We start from the raw sequence: 23,394 nt of genomic DNA on the forward strand, positions 1-23,394 counted from the left end.
AGAAGGAGATAAAATAAGAACATGAAGAGAGAGTCTTCAGAATAACAATGGCTTAAAATTTTTCAAAATTGTCAAGTGACACAAGTCCATGTATTTAGCAATCCCAAATGACCCGAAATAGGAAAAATAAAAAACAAACCATACCTAGATACATTATAGTGAAACCATAGGTCACCAAAAATAAAATAAAGTATCTTAAAAGGAGCAGAGAGAAAAATGACAATTACCGATTCCTCAGCACCAAGGGAATCAAGAATAATAGTAAAAACTTTAAGTGCTGAGAGAAAATAACTGTCAACCATGAATTCTATCCTTAACAGTACTTAGCCTTTCAAGACTGAGGATGAAATAAAGACACATTCAGACAAAGAAAAATTAGGTTTACTGCCACAGAACCACACTCTTCTGAAGAAAGTACTCCATGAACAAGGAAAATGAAGAGATGCAAGAAGGAATTGTGAGCAAAGAAATTGGTAAATGTGGTAGTTCTAGAGAAACCCTGATTCTATATAATAATAAATATGATGGCTAATGCGTGGGATTAAAAACCGTAGGACTAAGGTAATGGACAATAATACTGTAGAAGGTGGAGCTAGTGATTAGGGAAAGCAATCAAAGCTCTCATATTGTTGGGAGAATGGAAAAATAATAATTAATTTTAGACTTTGTATGTTAAATGTACATACTCCAACTGCTAGAGTGACCACAAAATGAACATAATAGAATGAAAAGCGGAAGAGAGAAGAATGGAAAGAGGAAAAAAACCATAAATCTGAAAGAAAGTGCGAAGCCTAAACAAGCAGAGATAAAACACAACCAAAGAAAGCAAGGCATAAGATGGAAGAAATGAATACAAATATATCAGCAATGACAATAAATATTTAGACTACACAGATAAAAATGAGGTTGTCGGACTTTCCTGGTGGCGCACTGGTTAAGAATCCGCTTGCCAGTGCAGAAAACACGGGTTCAAGCCCTGGTCCAGGAAGATCCCACATGCCACGGAGCAACTAAGTCCGTGTGCCCCAACTACTGAGCCTGCGCTCTAGAGCCTGCGTGCCACAACTACTGAGCCTGCAGGTCACAACTACTGAAGCCCACGTGCCTAGAGCCCATGCTCTGCAACAAGAGACGCCACCACAATGAGAAGCCTGCACACCACAACGAAGAGTAGCCCTGCTCACCGCAACCAGAGAAAGCCCATGTGCAGCAACAAAGACCCAACTCAGCCAAAAATAAAATAAATAAATAAATTTATTTTTTTAAAAAATGAGGCTGTCAGAACAAATTAAATCAAAACCAGGTAAGTGTTATTGATAAGAAACATAAATGCAACATGCTAACACACGCTAATGTAAAAGGATCTAACAAATACCAACTAAATGGAAGCTTTTGTTCTTATACTAATATTGGACAAAATACATTTTAAGACATTACTAGAGCTAAAGAGAGTCACTACAGGAGGACCCAAGATTCAGTACACTAGGAACATAGAACAGTTCTAAATTTGTAAACATCTACTAACACGACTTGAAAAGAGTGAGATCAAAATTGATAGAAACACAAGGAGACACCGACAAATCTACCATCAACAGTGGGAGATTTTAGTCCACTCGATAACTGATAAATCAGACAGACTAAAACTTCAATAAGAACAGGGAATATTGGAATAATGCCACTAATAAGCTTGATCTATTGGTCACATTTAAAACCCTGCAGCTCATTACAGAATGCATCTTGAAGTTCACATGGAAACTGTCCATGCTTTAGGTCACAAAGTACGTGATAATAAATTTCAAAAAAATCTGTATCACACTGGCCATCTTCTCTGACTACAATGGAATTAAGTAAAAATACCAACATAATAATTATTTTTATTATGACAACAAAAATAAGAACAGTCACTAAAAAGAAGGCAGTATGTACAGTGGTTATACTTTGTAGCCAAACTGCCTGGGTTTGAATCTTGGTTCTGTTAACTCAGGATCTGTGTGATCTTGGGCAAGTTGCTTAAACTCTCTGTGCCTCATTTTTCACACACGTAATATTGGGGTCATAACAGCCCTACTTTGTAAGGTAGTTGTGAAGATTATATAAGTTAAGCAATGTAAAATGTGAAGACTGGTGCCTGACACGTAGTAAGAATGCAACAAAGTTTGGCTATTATTATTTTTAAATACTAGACATTAGGAAATTTAAAAAAACATACTCAGCTAATTCATGGGTCAAATAAGTCATGATGGATGTTAACATATGCTTAGAATTGATCAACAGAAACTTTTACACATCAAATCATGGTTGATCAGCCAAAGCAGTATTTACCAAAAAGTTATAAATTTAAATGTTACTAAAGTTATAATACATAATTAAAGTTATAATATTTAATATAATTATAATATATAACTAAAGTTATATATTTAAATGTTTATAATAGAATTGGAGAGATGGCAAAAATTAATGAGATAACATGCAAGTTAGGGTAATAGAACAAGAGCAAAAAAGCAAATAAACACAAAGAGAATAGGAGGAAATAAATAACGAAGACAAAAAGCAATGAAATGGAAATCCCAGATATAATCTGGAGAGGAACAACAGAACCAAAAGTTTATTATTTGAAAAAAAAAGAAAACAGATCAAGAGATAAAGGGGTGGGGAAAACAAACAATATTAGGAGTGGCAAAGGGGGCATAACTACAGATACTGTAGAGATAAAAAGATAAGAGGGTATTATGAACTTTATGCCAATAAACTTTAAAAAGAAGAAGAAATGGACAAATTAGTAGGCAAATATAAATTACCAAAACAGACTCAAGAAGAAATAGAAGACAACCACTAAAGAAAGAGAACCAATCATTTTAAATGTCTATGAAAGGAACTATGAGACCTACATGGCTTTACTGATATTTGTATGAAATATGCAAGGAACATATCACTCCATTTTATACAAACTCTTTGAGAGAACAGAAAAAGAAGAAACACTCCCTCCCCAAGTCATTTAATGGGGGTGTTATAACTTTGATATCCAAATTAGACAAGGGCAGAACTAGGAAGGAATAACACAGGACAGCCTCTCTCATGATCACAGATGGAAAAATCCTAAATGAGTATCAGCAGACAGAATCAACAGTGAATTAAACACACACACACACACACACACACACACACACACACACACCATGACTAAGTTGTATTTATTCCTAAACCCAAGATTTATTAAACATTAGAAAATATGTTATTGTAAATTCACCACATAAACAGATTAAAGGAGGAGAAGGTGTGATTATCTCAGTGAAATAAAGGAATGTAAATAATTCCATACAATTTAGATCCATTCATAATTTTAAAACCAAACGAAAAACACGAGTACACACACAAACACACAAAAGCCTCTTCATAAACTAAGGGTAACACATACCTGCCTTACCATGATAAAGAGTATCAGCAGAATAGCCACACCAGTAACAGCCTTAATGGTGAAAAAGTATGCACGTGCCCGTTAAAGTCAAGAATAAAATACAGGTGCCCGTTATCAACCACTTTAACCATTGCATTGCATGGGAAGCTCTGGCCACTTCAATGATATGACAAAGAAATGAATGTCAATAACTGTAAAGGAAGAAACAAGCTATCACTTTTCACAGGGAATATGATTATGCTCATAGGAAACGCAAAAGAACCACAAACAGATTATCAGAATTGTTATGACAGCTTAACAAGGTCGTTAGATATAAGATCCCTCCACAAAACTTCAACTCCATTTCTATACACCAGCCTGAAAGGATTAGTTAGGAAATATTTCAAAAGCTATCGTATGTACTGTAACAGACATCTGCTCAGCTACTATCTGAGAACTGTCTTACCACCCATACACGTGGGGCATCAGCAGGCATGTTCATGATCTGTGACCCCATTCCCTAACCAAACATGTCTGAGTTGGGAAGGACACCAACTCCAGCTGAGCCAGGGATTCAGCACTGAATCTATGAGACACCATCTCAGAGAGTAGCTAGCATGGAGATATTATAAACTCCACAGCCAAAGGGCAGCCACATATGCAGAGGAGCATGGAGAATGGACAGACACCAGAAAAGCAAAGCCTGAGACTATACCCCCAAGGGAAGGAGAAACCAAGAGCAGAACTGCCTCTACTCTAGACTCCTTCCAAGCTCCTGGTCCCCATGAGACCTGGATTCCAGAACACATCTCTCTCTCTCTTAAGATATATTCTCCTTTCTTACTTGAGCAAGTTTGTAATGGGTCTCTCTTACTTGCATCCAAAAGAATGTTAACTGAGATGATCACAAATTCAGAGGTCAACTTGTGAAGCTTCATTTTTTCCCCATTCATATTTCCTTGATGTGATAGAGCGAATCCTTCTGAGAAGTTACAAACCCTCTCAAGGGAGGGCAAAATGAGGATACAGTAGATTCAAAATTGGCCAGGATGGATGCCAGCTCTATCCACATCATATGTCTGGATGTTATCCATCGCATATAAAATTTATAATTGCCTTCTTTACGCCCTTAAGAGGTTTGGGCTGAGATCTTCAAAGGAATGCTGCCAATAAAATGGATCGTCCTTGGGTCATTTTAGTAATCTGTCTTTTCTTTATCAGTGATGAGGGTCAGTTTTACTACCTGCTACCTCCAACTCTAATTTGCTTGACAAGATCAGACCTGTGAACATAAGACACTCACAAATATGACATGTGGATGTTCTCACTAGGAGATGATTTTTTTCCAGTGACCAGAGGCTAACAATAAAACACAGAGGCTTGTTTACAAATTGTGGATAAGGTTAAATGAGGGCTAAGTGTAGAACATTGATTATCATGGGACCCAGGGGCCAGAAACAAAGTTATCCTCTCCCTCCCCCAGAAAAAAAGCAAGGTCCAGAATTAGGGATAAAAGGCTAGGATTTAGAAAAACTGAATTAGAACCCCTGTCCCCAACTTTCACTAGATCTGGAGAAATAGCATGTACCTCTGGTCTTAATTCCTCCACCCATGTGGACAGTTATTCCCACTCATAGGACTGCTGGAGGATTAAAGGCGGCCACAATTACACAGGTCCTGGCACTTTACCTAGCAGGGACTCAGGAATGTCAGGGAGTCAGGAGTGGAAACCTTTTGAACAATTAGAGCCAAGTCCTCTAATCTTGGAGCAAGATTCTTTCAAAATTGAGAAATAACGAACCATCATAAAGTGTTTTTTATTGTGCTGTCTTTCTAAATCCCTACAATCAGAAAGGGACAGCAGAGATGAGCAGAGCCTAGGACTTAATCTGGAGCCGCAGAATTGGGATCCTTCTTGAAGGCTCTCAGTCTGTCCAGAGAAAGGGGTCTTTGGTCTATGAAATGGAAAGGGAGGGAGTTGGTCAGAGACTCGTTGGTGCCCTAGAAAAATTAGGCTGGAGCTGAGCAAAGGGTCTGGCTGATTAAGCTGTTACAGTAACCACTAAGACGGCCCTTCTATTGAGGTCAACACTTGGGCCCCAGCCAGTCCCTTCTTAGGAGGTTTGCCAGATCAGGCCCTGGATCCTTTCCGAGTATGAGCTGAACCCTTTCTACCCTGCTACCCAGTTACTTGGTGTTATGCCTTAATTCCCCCCTACCCTGCCCACATATGCATTCCTAGCCAGCTGGACCCATGACCCTCAGACTTAAAATCCTCCACCAGCACCACTAGCTACACATGGTCCAGGCACAAGCCAGGATTTTTCTTGGCTCTGTTTCTCCTTATGAAATTGGATGGGGAGCAAAATGGTACCTGCCATGTTAGGCTGACCTACTGATCTGTTTTGAGAGATACATGTCTAGGGGATTGCTGTGAAGAGTTGAGCCTTTAAACACACACTATCTATTGTATTCCAGGGAATAGCAAGTCTGCAGCATCCAGGATGGAGGGAGGCCCTCGCATGACAGTCCTTCTTGTACCTGCCTGCCTGCCTGTCTCCCTGCACTTAGCCCACCTTGTCTGGAGCCCACTTTGCCTTCTAGAAGAGCTTCAAGTCCTCCTTGGGGTTGGGAACTGACCCCCTGAGCTCTTGGATTTTTGAGTTTCATTTTTCTAGTTCTTCTGGCTCTTGTTTGGTCACCAGCACTCTTAGCTGCCTGCATTTGGAGACCATATATCCTTCCTAGTCTGCAGCACCGCAGGAAACCAGGAACCACATGTAAGAGTCGACTGGCAGAAGCAGGCTCCTAGCGGAGGCTGGACAGGCTCCTTCAGGAGTAGAGTGAGGGCTTGAGCTTCAGCACGTGGACTTCGTGTCATCTCTTTGGGATTCTCAGGGTTCTGTTTTGCTTATTTCAGGCCTTGGCTGTGTTCCAAGAAATGGCTGCTGCCAGATAAACGAGGTGGTGGTGCATCTCCCTGAGGATCCAGTCTTGGGACTAAGTCTACTGAATAACCACGGGGTCAGCATCACACCACTTTTTCTTCTTTAATTTATAAACACTTGTAATTGTTTCAGTGTTCTCTTGTGCAATCTTTAAAATATAATGATTCTGTCATTGTCCAGCTGGATTATATCTCCAAACAGCAAACAGCAGCTCCGTGTCTGACATGAAAGGAACAGTCGATGTGTGTTTGCTGATAACCTTATCATCATGCTGGGTCAGAGATACCTTCTAAGACTTTATTTGCTCCAATTTTGTCCACGTATTTCTTTACGCTGCTTCAGCCAGTTCTGCTCTCCCATGTGGCATTCGGGGATACACTGAGGAGAAACGGAGCAGCCGGGGGACGGAGATGAGAAGGCACCCACGGAGGGGCCCTAATGGAGGGGGGGCCTAAAGTCCTGTAGTGGAGACTGATTCTGAGGACCCAGTGAGCCCAGGGGTGGCGTCTTTCAGTGTTGGACGGCACAGCCCCAGGCCATCCAGGTACAGGTAACACTCAAGGCCCAAGGGATACTGTAGAAGGTCGCTGTGAAGAATTTGGCTGTGCAGGGCCAAGGTCAGCAGCTGTGGCTGCAGCTCTACGGGGGTTGCGGGTGCGGCCCAGAGTGGGGACCATGCAGCCTGTGCTGGCCCCGGGCCTGTCTTTGCAGATGCTGATGCTTTGGAGTCTGATTTGCTGAGAATCTGACTTGCCTCCAGGGTCCAAGGCTGCACCCTGAAGAGCCCCAAGCAGGCAGCTCCCAGGCAGGTAGAATGTGTCAGGGTCGGGGACGGGGAGAGGAGAAGGGGAGAGAGTTGGGACCCTTCACTGGAATCACATCCAGGAAGAAGGAAGAGGAGAGTCAAGTATTTACTGAGCGCCTACCATGCGCTAGGCTTTAAGAGAGAAGGAAACTGAGACTCCCAGGGGTAAGGCCCAAGGTCACAGCGTCCTGACCTTGAGATTCCACCCCTTCCATGACGAGGTGCCCCCGCACCACTCAGAATGCCCTCTCCATGACACGGTCCGGCATGAATCAGAAATGGAATCCAGGGTTCTCTTTCCCACTCCTCACTCAGCTGGTTGTAGGAAATTCAATCTGGGTTTGCTTGGATGTGGAGAAAAGAGGCCATGTGCAAGTTCAGTTAAATATCAACAGCCTGAAAATTTGGTTGACCCCATCAATCCTTTTTTTTTTAAAAAAAAAAAATTTATTTATTTTTGGCTGTGTTGGGTCTTCATTGCTGCCCACGGTTTTCTCTAGTTGTGGTGAGCAGGGGCTACTCTTCGTTGCGGTGTGTAGGGTTCTCATTGCGTGGATTCTCTTGTTGCGGAGCACGGGATCTAGGTGCCCGGGCTTCAGTAGTTGTGGTGCACGGGCTCAGTAGTTGTGGCGCACGGGCTTAGTTGCTCGCGGCATGTGGGATCTTCCCAAACCAGGGCTCGAACCCGTGTCCCCTGAATTGGCAGGCAGATTCTTAACCACTGTGCCACTAGGGAAGTCCAGACCCCATCAATCCTTAAAGGAAGAAGGTGGGAAGCAAAGGAAGCAGTGGAACTGAGTCACGTGACTCCTCCGAGCCGGCAGAGTCTGTTCTCCACGTTCCCACCAGGCAGGTGAAGGGTTTTCAACACGTCCAAACCAGGCCGGTGGATTCTCCGCTTACACGCGTAGGTTAGAAGCCACAACGCAGACCAGACCAAGTGTAAGCACGGGAAAGGTACACGGCTGCACCAGGAACACGCGCTGCCCCCGCCAGCTCCCGTTCCAGCCCCTCCCTGACTCACTAAGGAGGTTTGGGATCATTGAGCCACATCTCGCCGCACTTCCCTCATGGGCTCTAGATGTGCGGGCTTCAGTAGTTGTGGCACGTGGGCTCAGCAGTTGTAGCTCGCGGGCTCTAGAGCGCAGGCTCAGTGGCAGGGAATCACCTCAGAGGGTCTGGGAGGAAAAGAAGGGTTTGGACCTGCCAGCCAACCTCCATCCTGATCATCTCTGCCTTTTAATTGGGGTATTTGCATTTAAAGTGTTTGTTAATATGGTTAGGTTTACATCTGCCATCTGGAGGTTTGTTTTCTATTTGAACAATCTCTTTATTCTCCCACATTTCCTCTTTTTCTGCCTTCTCTTGGATAAACTTAGTACCGTTATAATTCCATTTTAACTCTTTGGTGGGCTACTTGGCTACAAGTTTTGGTTTTATTATTTTAGTAGAAGCTTTAGGATTTATAGTATAAATCTGCAACTTATCACAGTCTACTTCCAGGTAGGTGATACTGCAGCACTTCATTTACAGTACAAGAACCTTACAATAGCACACTTCTTTTTCTCCCCTTCCGGCCTTGCTGTTCTTACTATCATACATTTTTACTTTTACATAAGTTATACACCTCACACTATGTTGTTATGATTTTTGTTTAAAGAGATTTAAATACTAAAAAAATTTTATATATTGACACATTTAGTTACTATTGATATTTTTGGCGCTTTTCATTCCTTTGTGCAAACCCATACTTCTATCCAATATTATTTTCCTTCTGCATGAAGAATTTCCTTTAATATTTCTTATAGTAAAAGGCTGTTGGTGATAAATCCCCTCAACTTTTGCAGGTCTGAAAATGTCTTTATTATGCCTTCTTTTTTTTGGAAACATAATTTTGCTGAGTATAGAGCTTTAGATTATTTTTCTTTTTAGTACTTTAAAAATGTTGCTCCAACGTTTTCTTGCTTGCATTTATTCCAATGAGAAATCTGTCATCCTTACCTTTGGTCTTTTACACCTAACATTTCTTTTTTTCTCATTTGTGAGTCTTAAGGTATTCCAGACTGGCTGGTGGGAAAACGTACTATTCCCAGCCCCGTGTGAGCACTGGATACTGTTCCCTCTAATCTTTTTTGTTTTTAATAAATTTTATTTATTTATTTTTGGCTGCATTGGGTCTTCGTTGCTGTTTGGGCTTTCTCTAGTTGCAGTGAGCAGGGGGCTACTCTTTCTTGCAGTGTGCAAGCTTCTCATTGCTGTGGCTTCTCTTGTGGAGCACGGGCTCTAGAGCACCCAGGCTTCAGTAGATGCGGCTCGTGGGCTCAGTAGTTTTGGTGCGCAGTAGTTGTGGTGCACAGGCTTAGTTGCTCCGCAGCATGTGGGATCTTCCCGGACCAGGGCTTGAACCCATGTCCCCTGCATTGGCAGGTGGATTCTTAACCACTGTGCCACCAGGGAAGTCCCTGTTCCCTCTAGTCCTTTTGGGTGATTCTTTCCGCAGCCTCGAGTGGTTTCCTCACACTTATGCAATAGCCAGTGTCAACGGAATGATCGCAGGGGACTGGCTGTAGGTCTCTGAGTTCTCTGTCTGGTTCTTTATCCTGTGAATTCTAGATGTGTGGGTCTCCCTGGACTCTCAGCTCCATGAGCTCTGCCTTGGTTTCCCCTCGTGAGGCGTGGCATGGGAACACCTGCACGGCAGTAAACAGGGGCAACTGTAGGGCTCATCTGGTTGATTTCCTCTCTCTCAGAGATCACTGCCCCTCACTGCCTGACGTCCAGCATCTTGCCAACTGTTTAGTTCATACATATTGTCCATTTTTTAAGTTGTTTCAGTCAGGAGGGCATATCTGCTTGTCTGTTACTCCAACTTTGTCGGAAACAAAAGTCCACTAATGCTCATTTGACTGAAACCTTGGGGCCTCCCAGCTGCATGCAGTGTACAGTGTGCACCCCTCACATGTCCTGGCCCTCAAGACAGGGAATATGTCCCTAGTACACTGCTCCACACATAGAAAGAACTTAGAAACACTTAACAATGACTCTTAACCAACAGTCATTAAGGCAACGGAGTGACTGCATGAACATGAATTATGAAAGTTCCAACCAGTGTTCATCTGAGAATCTGATTTTGGAAAAAATTTTCTTGTTTTGCATGAAATCTCATTGATCCCAGGCTTTATGCACAAAACGTGACCGACTTCGCTGAAAAGGTAGAGAGAGTTAGAAAAAATTTAAGCTGGGAAACAAAGGAGTTAAAAGACGGAAATATAGTTCAATTCCAAAGTTCCCTTCTGTTTGTACTCTGTGTATACATCCACTTCACTGCTAAGGGCTACTTCTGCAACATTCAGGGGAGGCAGCGATTGCCAAGGCTCTTGTAGAAACAGCCAACCTAAGACTTTCTCATGACTTCCTGACACAGAGTGATGATGTTATTCAAATCGACCACCAAGTGCTATGGAAACACTGATTTATGAAGAGAAAAACTCTCAGAATCCAAAAGTTTCCATGGAACAGATTAAGAGCAGCAATGCTGGGATCGTGAACTCTCGCCCGGTCCAAACGCTGGAGGCTGCTGTTCAATGAGTTTTCCCCTCAGATCCAAGATGAGGCAGCAGCCAGCAAGAACTGATCATTTTCTATTAGTGTCTATGCTTAGGAGATATTTAAAGGCCTTTATCTCTTTCCCACTTACAGATACATAATCTTAAATCCTAAAGGGCCAAATTAGTAGCGTTCCGGTGAAAACGGAATTATCAGATTTGGGTCTTAGCAGAAGCCACCCCACAGACTGAGCTAGAAAATATTTTCCCCTGAAAGCCCAGCTTCTTTTTATCACTGTGGACACACTCTGCTGAGATGCAGCTCTCAACTCTATATAGCAAGGTCCTTTTTTGATCTGTGAGTCCAGGCTGCGTTGTGAAAATTACAGTCTATGACCCACTAGCAGGTGATGAAATCAGCTTAATGCATCATGACTAGCTTTTCTTAAAATGACATAAAATTAAAAGAAAATACTAGAGCACTAGATCACAATAGTGAGATGAGTACTGTTTCATAAAATTTATCTTTTCAATTTTGTGTATATGGGTTTGTAAATACGGGGTGGTACTGAAAGTGTACCCTTTTCTATGGGTCACGGTCAAAAGAGTTTGAAAGCCAGTAGTCCTGCAACTATTAAGATTCTGTGTTCAACTCCTGGCAGAAGTGGGAACTAGTATAACCTTTGGTGACAATACAAATATCATTTAAATAATTGATCTCAAGGAAACAATCATAGGTATGTGGGAAAAAAGTTTGCTACTAAAATGTTGTCTATAGTGTCATTTGTAATAAAGAAAAATTTGACATACACTAAAGAATTAGCTGAATAAAGTATGGTGCATCTCCATGATAAATGGTACCAGCCGTCAAAACTTCACTGCAAAGAAATGATCGGAAGGGGTATCCATATCAACTCATAGATGAAAAGGAGAGGTTATAAAATTTTAAACACATACGTACACAGTGCATAGAACGAATACAGTGCAAATGATAGCAATCATCCCTGGGAAAGTATAATTGTGGGATTTATTTACTTTCTTCTTTGTGTCTTTGTAGTTTCAAAAATTTCTACGATGGATATGCACCACTTCTGTAATTGGTGAAAATAATACAAGAAATGTGATTTCAAATATGCTTTCCTCGGCAAAGAAGCTGCCTTCCACAGACATTGCTCACTTCAGGCAATAGTAACAAACATGAAAGTTAGCAGTCCAGGGAAACGGAATTTAAACAGGGTGTATGTTTAAAGTAGAGGCAACAATTAGGTGCCAGATTAGTCATATCTTGATAAATGGTACAATGATTTTCCATCCCAGGGCTTCCCTGGTGGCGCAGTGGTTGAGAGTCCGCCTGCCGATGCAGGGGGCACGGGTTCGTGCCCCGGTCCGGGAAGATCCCACATGCCGTGGAGCAGCTGGGCCCGTAAGCCATGGCCACTGAGCCTGCGCGTCCGGAGCCTGTGCTCCGCAACAGGAGAGGCCACAACAGTGAGAGGCCCGCGTACCGCAAAAACGAAAACAATGATTTTCCATCCCAGCCCTCTTCTCAAGTCCCTGTTTCCTAAACTACTCAACAAATGAGCCATCAGAATGGGTCTGTACAGGCTTTAGAGCCTGCTACTGAATATGAGTAGCCTCAAGGCAATGCCCGTGTTCTTTGTCTCCAAATACTTAACAATAGAGTCAGATGTTTAAATAAAATATTCAAGGTAAAAAGTAATAATAAAGCAAGGAAAGACCAAAGGGGCCAAGTTTTGTGGATTAATCTTAACTTCTAAGGGTAAGAAAGAAAAATGGAGGCACAGGGCAGTCATTTATTTAGTCAGTCCATCTGTCCATCAGTCCATCTGTCTGATGGACATCAGTCTGTCTATCAGTCTATCATTCAGTCTGTTTAGTCAGTCAACAGCTGCTTACTGATACTCCCCACTATAGTCAGAAGTAGGGTTGTGGTGATCAAAGACTTGGTCCCTGCCCTTTTGCAATAGGGAAGAACAAATCTGACTCCATATTGGATCTGTTCTTTCACTTTAACCTTTGCATTCTATTGCTTTTGCTACAAGTTAAGAATGTTGCTTACAGCCTGAAAATACACAGGATAGCCCATTCACAAGGCTCTGACCTTTAAAGGTATAACACTTTCCCATTCAAATAAGAGATAAGAAGTTGCAGAACAGAGAATAACATTTGTCTTGTGGAAGGTTTACAGGAACTTCGTGACCTGACCTACAAGGACAGCTGCAAGAACAAAGGATTCTGACACCAAGAAGTTTGCAACAACTAACCACACTCTCTCCCATTTTAGTATAAAAGAAGCCTGAATTCTAACTCAAGTAAGATGGTTCTTTGGGACACGAGTCCACCATCTTCTCGGTCTGCTGGCTTTCTGAATAAAGTTGCCATTCCTCCCTTGCACCTTCACCTGAACCCAGCCCATGCCTGTCCCAGTGTCCCTAGATGCGCCACACACTCCCACACCTTCACCTGTGTGCAGGTATCCCTTTATCCAGCAGGTCCTCAGACCCCCATCTCAAAGCCTCTCGTTCATCCTCTAAATTGCTAAAATGACACTGCTCAGCGACTGCCCCCCGCCCCCCTCCAGATGTCACTGAGTCCTCCCAGCCCCAGCTGCTGCATAGGACCTGCCATACCAGTCTGGGTTCTGTATCCGTCTTTACGATGGCAAGCAAAACAGACCATGTGGTATTTTTTTTTTCTCCAAATCCCCAGGGTAAGCACACCATAAAGATGTCAGCTGCTGCTTCCTGGGTTCACATGTGAAGCATTTTATGCTCATCATCTTGCATACCTTAATCCTCACAACCACTACAAAGGAGAGTTTATCCTCATTTTATATATGGGGAAAATGAGGCACAGTGAAGGGAAAAACTTTCCTGTGGTCACACCCAGGGTTGCTGGCTTCAAACCCAGTAAATGTCTGTTGAAATACATTTTTTTGAAGCAAGACCTACTTAGACCTACGGGCCGTGAAAGAGGTGGTTTTCAGTACCATCTCGGGAGCTCCCAGACATTCATGCTTCACTCCTGGAGACCTCCTGCCTGCACAAGATGCGGTGTTTGTAAATATAACTTAGAACCATTAGAAGATGCTCATGCTTTCCTTTCAACAAATATTTATGTCTCTACAAATAGCCCTGGGCTAGGTGTTGGGTGCATATGGGGGTGGAGAGGAGAAGGGAAGGAACAGAAATGGAAATCAGGGCCCTCTGCATCCACTGCTGAGGAGCTACTGGGAAGCAAAGCCTCATGAGGCAGCAGTGCCCGGTGGGATTACAGGCCTGGCATCCAGCCTGGAAGAGCAGCCCTCCACGGTCAGGTTCTTTTCCATAGTATGGTGGGTGAAGGGGTCATTTCTGTATTGCCGGTCGGTGTGTGGCAACGAAGGAGGGCATGAGCGGGCAGGGTCACTGGATGGATGGAAACCAGCCCCTTGGCAGGGGCCTCACACGTGTCAGGTCACTTAAGGTCATTATAAGCCATCGCCCCCAGCTGCCTCAGAGGACCTGTACTCCTGGTCCAGCTGCGCCCCAGCGCCAGCTGTCACTTTATTCCCTATTCTCCTTCTTTTCCAGGCGGATCCGACATCATTCCCACTGGAAAAGCAAGCATGTCCCCCACCGTCACAGACACAGTACACACGTCTGACCAACCAAGGTCCCCTTCACCACGCGCACATCCTTACTCAGCCACCGTGAGAGAAGTGAGCACGGTGACTCTCAGATGAAAGGACACAGGAGGCTCCCAGTCCCATCCTCACCGTTCATGTGGGAGAAACCTTGGGCTCTGCCGGTGGTGAAGGCCCAGCCCCTCCTCGCCCCTCCATGGACCCCGACTCTGATGCTCTGAGGCCGGGCTCTCCAGAAACGCATCCTCCCCTTTTATTCTCTACAACCACCCTGGACTTGCTCTTGACCCCTTCTCACTGAGGCTAAAGTTCTTCAGCCTCCCCTTCAGGCTCAGAGCTGCTGTTGTTAGGCAAATACTCAGTCAAGTTCAAGATGGAATTCAGGCCCAAGGCCCAAGAGGGGCTCCCTCCTCCCTGCTCTTCCTGCAGGGCCTGCTTCTGGCCCACAGGACGATGAGGCGGTATGGTCCCTGGGGGTCACCCACACAGCACTGTCATCTGGGGCTGAACCTCAGATGCCATCAGAGCTGATGTCTGCAGCCGTGCAATGCCACGCAGTCACAGGTCCACAACCACACATCCCCCACATTCTGTCCTCAGAGACCCCACTTGGGTCCCCTTTCTCACCAGTGCTGGGCTCCCACAGGGATGCAGAGACGCTGGCACCCTGCACCACGCAGGCGCCTCCACTCTCAGGACTGTAGAGGAACAGAGCACAGATCCCAGCTGTCCTCAGACTCCCCTCGCCTCTGCAAAGATTCATATTGGGGTTTCTCATACCTCACGCCCCTCACTGCTCAAAATGGTCTGAGGGTTGGGCTGGGGACACTCTGTACACTCTCTAAATGGTTGGCATATCCCCATTTGCCTCCTTCCCAGGGTAGAAACCCCTGGGGTCACTCCTGCCTTCTCCCCAAGGGATTTAAACACTGGAGCAGAGCTTTGATCATCTGACCCCCACTGGCCCTTTCCTATACTCTCAACAACCACCACCACCAAGTTTCATGACCTTTACCGCGGGCCTCCACGGGCCAAGCATTTTACAAGCACGGTCTGCATCAGTCCTCACAGCATCCAAGAAGGTGGACATGCACAGGTGACAAAATTAAGTAATGCATCCAGGGTCACAAGGGCAGGAGGGAATTCCACCTGGTTCCAAATCCCACTGGCCACACGGTCAGCCCCCACACGTGTAACCATGCAGACCCTGCAGGACTGGGGGCCCGCAGGGGCTCACCAGGCCTCCGGTGCACTCTCGGCCGTCCTGCAGGTAGCCGATGTTCTCCCAGGTACTGTAGGCCTTCAGCCCTGCCACCAGCACCTGCAGCGGGCGACTGCCAACAAGCTCCTAACCTCGGAAGACGTCCTCGTCCAGAAGGATGCCGGCATACCTGCGAGACAATCAGAGACCCGTGATGGATGCAGTAGTGCCCCCAGCACATGTGCTCATACGGGATATTGCTCTCATAATGTCTTTGTCTGGGTTTTGGTTTCGGGGTGCTCCTAAAATTCATTTTCCCTTTTCTTTTCTGAAAGAGTTTGTGTAACATCAGTATGTTTTCTTTTCTTACATATTTGGTTGTTTCACCAGTAATGCCAGACAAAGCTATTCAGGTTTTCTGTTTCTTTCTGTGCCACTTTTGGTACTATGTATCTTTCAAGAAATTTGTCAATTTCATATGTTGTCAAATATATTGGCATTACATTGACATTACATCAACAACAATAATAACAATGATATTTAATTTTATTTATCCTTTCAGTGTCTGTAGGACCTATAGTGATGCCTTCTCTTTTATCCTAGATACTGATAATTTGTGTCTTTTTCTGGATCATTCTAGCTAAAAATCTTTCAATTTTATTTATTGAAAGAAAAAAACAGTTTTGGGCTTAATTATTTTTTTTCCATTCTTTGACCATTTCTTATTTCATTGATTTCTGCTCTCATTTTTATTATTCACTCTACTTTCTTTGTGCTTAACGTGTTCCTCTTTTTCTAGCTTCTTAAACTAGAAATTTACACCACCGGCTTTAGCCTTTTCTTCTTTTCTAATGTAAGCATTTAAAGGTATAAGTTTTTCTCTGAGCACTGCATTAGTTGCTTACCACAAATTTTGATATGTTGTGTTTCATTTTCATTTTATTCTAAATATTTTCTAATTTCCCTGTGATTTCTTCTTTGACCTATGAATTATGTGTGTTCTTTAGTTTCCTAATATGTAAAGATTATTCCAGATATTTTTCTGTTATTAATTCTTAATTTAATTTCATTCTAATCAGAGAACATATTTTGTATGATTTCAATCATTATAAATCCACACGGTCTGTCTTGATAAACGTTCTATGTGCACTTCAAACGAATGTGTATTTTGGGGAGCTTCAAGATGGCAGAGGAGTAAGACGTGGAGATCACCTTCCTCCCCACAACTACATCATAAATACATCTACACATGGAACAACTCGTACAGAACACCTACAGAACGCTGGCAGAAGACCTCAGACCTCCCAAAAGGCAAGAAACTCCCCACGTACCTGGGTAGGGCAAAAGAAAAAACAAAGACAAAGAATAGGGTCGGGACCTGCACCAGTGGGAGGGAGCTGTGAAGGAGGAAAGGTTTCCACACACTAGGAAGCCCCTTCGCGGGCAGAGACAGCGGGAGGTGGAGGGGGAAAGCTTCCGGGCCGCGGAGGACAGCGCAGCCACAGGGGTGCAGAGGGCAAAGCGGAGAGACTCCCGCACAAAGGATCGGTGCCGACCGGCACTCACCAGCCCGAGAAGCTTGTCTGCTCACCCGCCGGGGCGGTGGCTGGGAGCTGAGGCTCGGGCTTTGGTCGGAGCACAGGGAGAGGACTGGGGTTGGCGGCGTGAACACAGCCTGCAGGGGGTTAGTGAGCCACGGCTAGCCGGGAGGGAGTCGGGGAAAAGTCTGGAGCTGCCGAAGAGGCAAGAGACTTTTTCTTCCCTCTTTGTTTGCTGGTGCGCGAGGAGAGGGGATTAAGAGAGCTGCTTAAAGGAGCTCCAGAGACGGGCGTGAGCTGCGGCTAACAGCGCGGACCCCAGAGCCGGGCATGAGACGCTAAGGCTGCTGCTGCCGCCACCAAGAAGCCTGTGTGCGAGCACAGGTCACTATCCACACCCCCCTTCCGGGGAGCCTGTGCAGCCCGCCACTGCCAGGGTCCCGGGATCCAGGGACAACTTCCCCAGGAGAACGCATGGCGCGCCTCAAGCTGGTGCAACGTCCCTCTGGCCTCTGCCGCCGCAGGCCCGCCCCGCACTCCGTGCCCCTCCCTCCCCCCGGCCTGATTGAGCTGGAGTCCCCGAATCAGCGGCTCCTTTAACCCCGTCCTGTCTGAGCGAAGAACAGACACCCTCCAGCGACCTACACGCAGAGGCGGGTCCAAATCCAAAGCTGAGCCCCTGGGAGCTGTGAGAACAAAGAAGAGAAAGGGAAATCTCCCCCAGCAGCCTCAGAAGCAGCTGATTAAAGCTCCACAATCAACTTGATGTACCTGCATCTGTGGAATACCTGAATAGACAACAAATCATCCCAAATTGAGGAGGTGGACTTTGAGAGCAAGATTTATGATTTTTCCCCTTTTCCTCTTTTTGTGAGTGTGTATGTGTATGCTTCTGTGTGAGATTTTCTCTGTATAGTTTTGCTTTTACCATTTGTCCAACGGTTCTATCAGTCCGTTTTTCTTACTTCTTCTTTTTTATACTATAGTTTTTAGCACTTCTTACCATTGGAGGATTTGTTTTTTGGTTTGGTTGCTCTCTTCTTTCCTCCTTTCTTTCTTTTTCTTTACTTTTTAAATTTTTTAAATAATTATTTTAACAACTTTTATTTTTTCTTCCTTTCTTTGTCTCTCTCTGTCTCTCTCTCTCTCTGTCTCTCTCGTTCTTTATTTCTTTATTTCTGCCTTTTATTCTGAGCCGTGTGGATGACAGGCTCTTGGTGCTTCAGTCAGGCATCAGGGCTGTGCCTCTGAGGTGGGAGAGCCAAGTTCAGAACATTGATCCACAAGAGACCTGCCAGCTCCATGTAATATCAAACGGCGAAAATCTCCCACAGATCTCCATCTCAATGCCAAGACCCAGCTCCACTCAACGACCAGAAAGCTACAGTGCTGGACACCCTATGCCAAACAACTAGCAAGACAGGAACACAACCCCACCCATTAGCAGACAGGCTGCGTAAAATCATACTAAGGCCACAGACACCCCAAAACACACCACCAGACGTGTACCTGCCCACCAGAAAGACAGGATCCAGCCTCATCCACCAGAACACAGGCACTAGGCCCCTCCACCAGGAAGCCTACACAACCCACTGAAACAACCTTAGCCACTGGGGGCAGACACCAAAAACAATAGGAATGATGAACGTGCAGCCTGCGAAAAGGAGACCCCAAACACAGTAAGATAAGCAAAATGAGAAGACAGAGAAACACACAGCAGATGAAGGAGCAAGGTAAAAACCCACCAGACCTAACAAATGAAGAAGAAATAGGCAGTCTACCTGAAAAAGAATTCAGAATAATGACAGTAAAAATGATCCAAAATCTTGGAAATAGAATGGAGAAAATAAAACAAACGTTTAACAAGGACCTAAAAGAACTAAATAGCAAACTAACAGTGATGAACAACACAATAAATGAATTTAAACATTCTCTAGAAGGGATCAATAGCAGAATAACTGAGGCCGAAGAACGGATAAGTGACCTGGAAGATAGAATAGTGGAAATAACAACTGCAAAGCAGAATAAAGAAAAAAGAATGAAAAGAACTCAGGACAGTCTCAGAGACCTCTGGGACAACATTAAACGCACCGAGATTCGAATTATAAGGGTCCCAGAAGAAGAAGAGAAAAAGAAAGGGACTGAGAAAACATTTGAAGAGATTATAGTTGAAAACTTCCCTAATATGGGAAAGGATATAGTTAATCAAGACCAGGAAGCACAGAAAGTCCCATACAGGATAAATCCAAGGAGAAACACGCCAAGACACATATTAATCAAACTATCAAAAATTAAATACAAAGAAAAAACATTAAAAGCAGCAAGGGAAAAACAACAAATAACACACAAGGGAATCCCCATAAGGTTAACAGCTGATCTTTCAGCAGAAGCTCTGCAAACCAGGACGGAGTGGCAGGACATATTTAAAGAGATGAAGGGGCAAAACCTACAACCAAGATTACTCTACTCAAAAAGAATCTCATTCAGATTTGACAGAGAAATTAAAACCTTACAGACAAGCAAAAGCCAAGAGAATTCAGCACCACCAAACCAGCTTTACAACAAATGCTAATGGAACTTCTCTAGACATGGAGCACAAGAGAAGGAAAAGACCTGCAATAACAAACCCAAAACAATTAAGAAAATGGTAATAGGAACATACATATCCATAATTACCTTAAGTGTAAATGGATTAAATTCTCCAACCAAAAGACATAGACTGGCTGAATGGATACAATAACAAGACCCATATATACGCTGTCTACAAGAGACCCACTTCAGACCTAGGGACACATACAGACTGAAAGTAAGGGGATGGAAAAAGATATTCCAAGCAAATGGAAATCAAAAGAAAGCTGGAGTAGCAATTCTCATATCAGACAAAATAGATTTTAAAATAAAGACTATTACAAGAGACAAAGAAGGACACTACATAATGAACAAGGGATCAATCCAAGAAGAAGACATAACAATTGTAAATATTTATGCACCCAACATAGGAGTACCTCAATACATAAGGCAAATAGTAACAGCCATAAAAAGGAAATCGACAGTAACACAATCATAGTAGGGAACTTTAACACCACACTTTCACCAATGGACAGATCATCCAAAATGAAAATAAATAAGAAAATGAAAAATATGAAAGTGAAATTAAGAAAACACTCCCATTTCCATTGCAGCAAAAAGAATAAAATATCTAGGAATAAACCCACCTAAAGAGACAAAAGTCCTCTATGCAGAAAATTATAAGACACTGATGAAAGAAATTAAAGATGATACAAACAGATGGAGAGATATATCGTGTTCTTGGATTGGAAGAATCAACATTGTGAAAATGACTATACTACCCAAAGTGATCTACAGATTCAATGCAATCCCTATCAAACTACCAATGGCATTTTTCAGAGAACTAGAACAAAAAAATTCCCAATCTGTATGGAAACACAAAAGACCCCGAATAGCCAAAGCAATCTTGAGAAAGAAAAATGGAGCTGGAGGAATCAGGCTCTCTGACTTCAGACTATACTACAAAGCTACAGTAATCAAGACAATATGGTACTAGCATGAAAACAGAAATATAGATTAATGGAACAGGATAGGAAGCCCAGACATAAACTCATGCACATATCGTCACCTTATCTTTGATAAAGGAGGCAAGAATATACAATGGAGAAAATACAGCCTCTTCAATAAGTGGTGCTGGGAAAAGCTGGACAGCTACATGTAAAAGAATGAAATTAGAACACTCCCTAACACCATACACAAAAAGAAACTCAAAATGGATTAAAGACCTCAATGTAAGGCCAGACACTATCAAACTCTTAGAAGAAAACATAGGCAGAACACTCTATGACATAAATCACAGCAAGATCCTTTTTGACCCACCTCCTAGAGAAATGGAAATAAAAACAAAAATAAACAAATGGGACCTAATGAAACTTAAAAGCTTTTGCACAGCAAGGGAAACCATAAACAAGACGAAAAGACAACGCTCAGAATGGGATAAAATATCTGCAAATGAAGCAACTGACACAGGATTAATCTCCAAAATTTACAAGCAGCTCATGCAGCTCAATATCAAAAAAAAACAAACAACCCAATCCAAAAATGGGCAGAAGACCTAAATAGACATTTCTCCATAGAAGATATACAGATTGCCAACAAACACATGAAAGAATACTCAGCATCATTAATCTTTAGAGAAATACAAATCAAAACTACAATGAGATATTCTGACACCAATCAGAATGGGCATCATCAAAAAATCTAGAAACAATCAATGCTGGAGAGGGTGTCGAGAAAAGGGAACCCTCTTGCACTGTTGGTGGGAATGTGAATTGATACAGCCACTATGGAGAACAGTATGGAGGTTTCTTAAAAACTAAAAATAGAACTACCATACGACCCAGCAATCCCACTACTGGGCATATACCCTGAGAAAACCATAATTCAAAAAGTCATGTACCACAATGTTCATTGCAGCTCTATTTACAATAGCCAGGACATGGAAGCAACCTAAGTTTCCATCGACAGATGAATGGATAAAGAAGATGTGGCATATATATGCAATAGAATATTACTCAGCCATAAAAAGAAACAAAATTGAGCTACTTGTAATGAGGTGGATGGACCTAGAGTCTGTCATACAGAGTGAAGTAAGTCAGAAAGGGAAAAACAAATACCATATGCTAACACATATATATGGAATCTAAAAAAAAAAAAGTTTCTGAAGTACCTAGGGGCAGGACAAGAATAAAGACGCAGACGTAGAGAATGAACTTGAGGACACGGGGAGGGGGAAGGGTAAGCTGAGACAAAGTGAGAGAGTGGCATTGACATATGTACACTACCAAATGGAAAATAGTGGGAAGCAGCCGCATAGCACAGGGAGATCAGCTCGGTGCTTTGTGACCTCCTAGAGAGGCAGGATAGGGAGGGAGGGAGGGAGACACAAGAGGGAAGAGATATGGGGGTATATGTATACATATAGCTGATTCACTTTGTTATACAGCAGAAACTAACATGACATTGTAAAGCAATTACACTCCAATAAAGATGTTAAAAAAAAAAAGAATGTGTATTCTGCTCTTGCTGGGTAGAGTTTTCAATAAATGTCATTACGTCAAGTTTGTTAGTAATGTTGTTCATATGATTTATATCATTACTGGTCTTCTGTCTGTTTATTATATCAATTTCTCAGAGAAAAGGACTGATGTCTTTAACTATAATTTAGGATTTGTTAATTTTTCCTTTCAGTACTTTCCATTTTTGCTTCATGTATTTTGATGCTATTTCGTGGAATCCATACACATTTAGATTGTTACGTCTTCTTGATGAGTAGACTGCTTTATCATTATGAAGTGATCCTCTATATCTCTGGTAATATTCCTTCTGAAGTCTATCTAATATTAGTATAGCCACTCCAACTCTTTTATGGTTAATGTTTGCAGGTATAAATTTTTTATTCTCACACTTTTAACCTCTTTGTCTTTAATTTTAAGTGGGTTTCTTGTAGACAGCATCTAGTTCAGTCTTAATTTATCATATCTAACAATTTGAAAATAGGAGTGTTTAAATCATTTACACTCAGTGTAATTATTAATGCGATTGAGTTTTAAACTATTATCTTGCAATTTTTCCCCTATTTATCCCATATGTTCTTTTCCCTGTGCTCCTTGATTAATTGAATAATCTTTAGTATTGCATTGCTGGATTTTAAACTGTGTTACTAATTTTTTTCCAGCAATTTTTCTGTGGCCTAAAACATGCATCTTTAACTGACCACATTTTCCCCTCACATACTGTTATACCACGTCAAGGATAATATAAGAACCTTACAACAATATATAATTCGTTTTCATTCTGCCATCCATGATGTCACTGTTGAGACAAAAATATATTCTACATGTTATAAATTTTATTGCTATTTTTGCTTTAAACTAACAATTTATCTTTTTTTCCTTATCAACATTACTGAGGATTGATTTATTCCCAACAGCTACAGAATATTTCTAACGATTTTCAGAAAATTCCTCATCCCTTTTTGCAAACCATCCCTTCCTCCACCCCCATCTTCAGACAACCACTGATCAATCTTCGTCAGTATGGATTAGTTTGCATTTTATGCAAATGGGATTATACAGTGTATGTTATGTCTTGCTTCTTTCAATGAGCATATTGTCTTGAGATTCATCCATCCATACTGAGCAATGTATTGGTAGCTGTTTCTTTTTATTGCTGACTAGAATGCCATTCTATGCAATGCATAGATTACATTTCATTTGTGCATTCACTTGTTGTTGAACATTTTTGTT

At 42.7% G+C, this 23,394-nt stretch overlaps 1 protein-coding gene across 1 annotated transcript in view; it reads right to left on the reverse strand.

Moving 5' to 3' along the window:
• Positions 1-23,394, reverse strand: part of ACOXL (acyl-CoA oxidase like) — a gene marked incomplete at its 3' end in the record, with an annotated part of 366,752 nt that overhangs the window by 159,469 nt on the left and 183,889 nt on the right. Inside the window, 2 exon segments of the mRNA XM_082672845.1 lie at positions 15,576-15,686; positions 15,690-15,729. Coding sequence (XP_082528971.1) covers positions 15,576-15,686; positions 15,690-15,729 — 151 coding nt within the window.

Source organism: Grampus griseus, assembly GCF_964374135.1.
Source record: "Grampus griseus genome assembly, chromosome: 15".
NCBI lineage: Eukaryota > Metazoa > Chordata > Mammalia > Artiodactyla > Delphinidae > Grampus > Grampus griseus.